Source organism: Quercus robur, chromosome 2, assembly GCF_932294415.1.
Source record: "Quercus robur chromosome 2, dhQueRobu3.1, whole genome shotgun sequence".
In the NCBI taxonomy this organism is placed as follows: Eukaryota; Viridiplantae; Streptophyta; class Magnoliopsida; order Fagales; family Fagaceae; genus Quercus; species Quercus robur.
The window spans coordinates 17,810,718-17,816,147 of record NC_065535.1 but is presented as its reverse complement, the minus strand read 5'-3'; the positions used below and the strand labels follow the sequence as shown (position 1 = coordinate 17,816,147).

General features: G+C 43.2%; 1 protein-coding gene across 1 annotated transcript; it reads left to right on the top strand.

Moving 5' to 3' along the window:
- The first annotated feature begins 3,180 nt into the window (after positions 1–3,180).
- Positions 3,181–3,900, top strand: LOC126695743 (uncharacterized mitochondrial protein AtMg00310-like). Its single transcript, XM_050392568.1, has one exon. The coding sequence runs from the start codon at positions 3,181–3,183 to the stop codon at positions 3,898–3,900; it is 720 nt and encodes a 239-aa protein (XP_050248525.1).
- Positions 3,901–5,430: the final 1,530 nt, after the last annotated feature.

Genomic DNA, 5,430 nt, shown 5'->3' with positions numbered 1-5,430 from the left:
GACAGAACATACTCTGTTCACAAAAGACCAAAACAGGGGAACCAACGGTTCCCCAAGACGCCCAGAAAACTCCACTATAAAAGGAGAGGATGGGTTGTGAAGAAAGGCAGCGAAAAAAAAAGAAAGGAACAATAGAAAGAAGAGATTCACTAGAAAAATCATCAGAAAGTTTAGGCAGAAAGAAAATACTAAAGGGAAAGACAAATACTGCTTCCCGATATCCTGTAAAAGCAACTATGGCACATACTCGGATCCAACAAGAATCAAACTTCGCAAGTTTTGAAGGCTGAAATAGCCATTCAAGGCTGCAATTTTTGAGCTTGATTGGACCTTGTATCACGTCCTAGTAAGCTTGCTGTAATCAAACAGATAATGCTTTAATGAAATATTGTCCCCAGGATCCCCACAGTACTTTTTTTTTTTTTATTGTTGTCTTGCTAATCCTGCTTAATCTTTCTTTCTGAACTTACGTTGTTAATTTTGGCACTCCTCGATATCCTCGTTTATTGTCAGGAACATTTCTCTGCATTCGCTTGATTCTTAAACAGCCATTTAGCTGCGGTGAGTCAAGGCCCAGTCCACCAAATCCCCTTTTTCTTTTTCACTCAGGCTCGGGATCCTTGGGCCTGAGTATCCCGAAAAAGACACTCTCACAAGGGTCATCACCCATCTCCCCATCCTAGCCGGCTTACCACCAGGAGAGGCGGAGCGACCACCAAAATGACCAAATAATTTCTCTTCTACCACGAGATCCTCACCAGAAAGATCAATATTAAAGGGATTTTCTTCACCAAACACCGGGAGGAGGAAGTTATTAACCACATCCTCCAAGGTGATTGTCAATTCACCAGTAGAAAAGAAAAAAGTATGAAGGGAAGGACACCAACGACGTACCAGATGCCTGAGCCCTTTGGCGTCTCTGAAACCCTTAAGGTTTCTGGAAATAGCCACTGCCTTTAGGATGCCGGCGCGCTCCAAACGACCCACAAACTCAGCATCAGACAGTTCTTTGTCTACCCATATAGGCCAACCCTGAATCTTTCCCGGAACAAAATCGAAGAAAATAGGAACCGCCTCTCGGATTCCTTGTCTGATCTGGAGATCAAAAATCTCTCTAGGGTCAGGAACCTGGGCGGAACCAGCGAAACCCGCTTGGCCAGAAAATAGCCAAACGTGAGGGGATGGAGGAGCCTCACCATGAGATATATGAGGGAAAAATAAACTGAGAGAATACCAAGGATCCCGTAAAGGGAAGGCTGGACGTTCAGCAACCTCGCGGGAATCGCTCGGAGCAGAACCAGAAGAACCTTCCCCCTCAGAAGGACTGGGGGTACGCTCTCTCCTCTTTCGAGAAGAAGAAGAAGCCATGGAAACAGCACACACTCTGAAGAGAAAAGAGATTGAAAGTGCGAAAAAGGGAAGACCAGAGTAACAGAGAAGAAGAAAAACTCAGGGAATGAAAAAAGTTCAGAGAAGCAAAATGATAAGGTGAAACGGCTACAATAAAGGCGCAAGTAGCAGTTGGGAAAAACAGTTTATGAAAAGACGCGCCAGTTGCAAAAAATTTAATTTGAAGAGGGGGTTAATCAGCAGTTATTAATGAGAAGCAATGGGAAACGAGATAAGTGGGTAGGAGAGTTTTATTTCAAATACTCAACTGCCACGTCCCGTGTAAAGAGGAAGCTGCGAAAAGTAATAATTATAAAAGAACACAACACGCAAAAAAGGGGGCGACCAAAAGCAGCAGAAGAGAGCTGGGATCCCACAAAAACCTAAGGAAACCTAAATCACTCACGCGTGGGCTTCAGGCAACCCACGAGCTCGGGGGGCTAAATGTTGAGGTCTAAAAAATCACAGTAAAAAATAAGCCCAAGAAAGAATAAGCTAAGCCCAAGAAAGAGTGAGTTAAGCCCAAAAAAAAAAGAAGAAGAAAACGCAGACCAAGTCCAAAGGGATTATACGAAAGGCCCTGAGGATCCCGAAGCCCAGAAAAGGAAAAGCAACCAAAGAAAAAAGAGAGAACATCACAGCAAAGTATAAGACGCAAGGATCCTCAGGCACCATTAATAAGCGCAAAGAAAAAAGAAGACCAGGACAGATCGATAGAAAGAAGACAGAAAAAGAAAACAAGAAAAACAAAAAAACGCAAGCGACCCTTCATGGCACAGACAGAAAAGGCGTCGGGGAACCAAGACAAGGAAGAAGAATTATAACAAAACAATTTCAAAAGGGCAGAACAGGATTCCGCCCAAATAGGAAAGAAACAGAAAGGTAAAAGACGCCAGAAGTAAGGATGCCGAGAAGGGCATACCTCAGCACATCCCAAAGAGGATGGCCAACCAGAAGCTTTCGAAGGAATCAGAACCAAGAGAAGGAAAGAATGAGAGAAAACGGAAAAGGGGACTTACCAAGATGATGAGGACAGAACATACTCTGTTTGCAAAAGACCAAAACAGGGGAACCAACGGTTCCCCAAGACGCCCAGAAAAACTCCACTATAAAAGGAGAGGATGGGTTGATAAGAAGGTAGCGAGAAAAAAAGAAAGGAACAATAGAAAGAAGAGATTCCCTAGAAAAAATTATCAGAAAGTCCAGGCAGAAAGAGAAGGGAAAACAAATATTGCTTCCCGATATCCTGAAAAAGCAACTATGGCACATACTCGGATCCAACGAGAATCAAACTTCGCAAGTTTTGAAGGCTGAAATAGCCATTCAAGGCTGCAATTTTTGAGCTCAATTGGACCTTGTATCACGTCCTAGTAAGCTTGTTGTAATCAAACAGATAATGCTTTAATGAAATACTGTTTTCACAATTCCCAGGATCCCCACAGTACTCTTTTTTTATCGTCTTGCTAATCCTGCTTTTCTTTTCTTTCTGAGCTTACATTGTTAATTTCTGGCACTCCTCGATATCCTTGTTTGTCATCTTTTTTGTCAGGAGTGTTTCTCTGCATTCACTTGATTCTTAAACAGCCATTTAGCTGCGGTGAGTCAAGGCCCAGTCCACCAAATCCTTTCTTTTTTTTTATTCAGGCTCGGGATCCTTGGGCCTGAGTATCCCGAAAAAAGACACCCTCACAGCTGTCAAAAAAACTTGCTAGATGGAAGGAAAAACTCCTTTCGAAGGCAGGTAAGGAAATTCTCATTAAAGCTGTAGCCCAGGCAATCCCCACATACTCGATGAGCTGCTTCAAGATCCCTGATTCGTTATGTGATGAAATGACTAGCATAATTAGAAGTTTTTGGTGGGGTCAATGCAAGGAAGAAAAGAAAGTGGCATGGATTAGCTGGGATAAACTTTGCACGCCGAAAGCTCAAGGTGGAATGGGGTTCAAACAACTAAAGCTTTTCAACTTAGCTTTACTGGCTAAACAAGGTTGGAGGCTTCAATCGGGTAAAGACTCCTTACTGTTTAGGGTGTTTAAAGCTCGGTATTTTCCCAGTTGTGAATTTGTTCAAGCTGAAATGGGACATAACCCGTCCTATGTTTGGAGGAGCTTGATGGCTGCACAAGGGGTGGTGAAGAATGGCATTCGTTGGCAAGTGGGTAATGGCCAAAAAATCCAGATTTGGAAGGACAGGTGGCTGCCTAATCCGTCACAGTATAAGGTAATCTCTCCACCTTCCCTGCTTCACCATGAGGCTCGGGTAAATGAGCTTATTGATGGAACTAATGGGGAGTGGAAATCAGAGCTTGTGGAAAGTGTCTTCCTCCCATCCGAGGCAGATACTATTCGCGGAATAGCGCTAAGCGCTGCCATGCCTAAGGATAGGCTGATCTGGGGCCCGACTACAAATGGTAGATTCTCGGTTCGAAGTGCTTATACTTTGGCCTTGGAAGCTGCCTTTGGGAATGACAGAGCTTCGGCCTCTGATGACAGTAAAATGTGCAAGTTCTAGAGGTATATTTGGAGCCTTAAGGTCCCCCATAAGGTTCGTCATTTCACTTGGCGTGCTTGTAAGGATATCCTTCCCACCAAGGCTAATCTGAAGCGTAGGAAAGTGCTGCTAGACGGGTGCTGTGATGCTTGTAAGACTATGGAAGAAACCTCAGGTCACTTATTTTGGGAGTGTTCTCGGACTCAGGAGGTTTGGGCTCTGACCAAGCTTTTCCCGCCAAACCATAGAGTTTTCTTCCCTTCCTTCTTGGACTTGCTGTGGTTTGGGGCCATGGAGAAGAATTGGGATCCTGGGGATGTGGCGAAGGCAGTTATGGTGGCTTGGGCGTTGTGGACTAACAGAAATGAAGTGTGGCATGGTAAGAAGCGGAAGGAGGGTAAGGCTATTGTCTTTGGAGCATTGGATTATCTCCTTGAATACCAGTTGTCTTGGACAGCCCGGAGCGTCCTGCCACTAGCAGGCCTACAATATGGTCTCCCCCTCCCCCTTCTCGCTATAAGATCAATGTGGATGGTGCGGTATTTGGGGCGCAAAAAGCTGTGGGCGTTGGGGTGGTGGTTAGGGATGAGGAAGGGAGAGTTTTGGGTGCCTGCTGCAAGAAAATTAAAGCTCCAATGGGTGCACTAGAAGCCGAAGCCAAAGCTTTTGAGGTAGGCCTCCAATTCGCTAAAGACATGCTTATTCATGACTTCATTTTGGAAGGGGACTCTCTGTTATTAGTTAATGCCCTTAATGAAATTTCTCCTCCTCCATCTGCTGTTGCTGCAATTGTTTATAGTTCCCTCTCTGCACTTAAGGACTTCCGTAAGGTAGAAATCTCTCATGTAAAGAGGGCAGGCAATAGGCCTGCCCATCTATTAGCCAAATATGCAAAAAACATTATTGATTTTAATGTTTGGGTGGAGGAGAGTCCTAGCCTTATTGATCAGGCTCTCCTGCAAGATGTTTCTTTTGCTGCTTGTATTCAATGAAGTTCATTCAGTTTACCATCAAAAAAAAAAAAAAAAGTGCCGGACCGTCTAGGACTATTAATGGTCAACATCCCACACTACGCGTTGACTAGTTTCTCATTCATAACCAAAATTGTCACACGACACACATGCCTATATATGATTATTGTGTTCATACTTAATAGCCGACCCACCCACCATGTCCCAATTCTTACACAACTAATAGCTTTGAACATGAAATTTTAAACTAAACAACACCATTAGTCTAATACAACTCCATTAGTCTAATACAACGGATTAAGCTTTAAACTTTAAAGTTAAAACAAAGTAGGACAGCCTATTCATAGATGGCAAACCTCAGCACTGAAATTTTATATTTGGGCCAACGCATACTTATATTATATTATGTTATTGCCACAGCCTTTAACCACCATTGTTCTAACAGCATTATTTACTGCAATTTTTACTACAATTAATTAAAGTGGTCGATTTTGATGCACCCTCAATTTTCTTCACTATTCATGATCAATCACATAAGAATCGCATTGAAATTGTGTCATAGATTTTCTAATTAACCAAT

Coding starts and splice junctions, on each gene's coding strand:
- LOC126695743 (XM_050392568.1), top strand. CDS start 3,181: ATGAGCTGCTTCAAGATCCCTGATTCGTTATGTGATGAAATGACTAGC.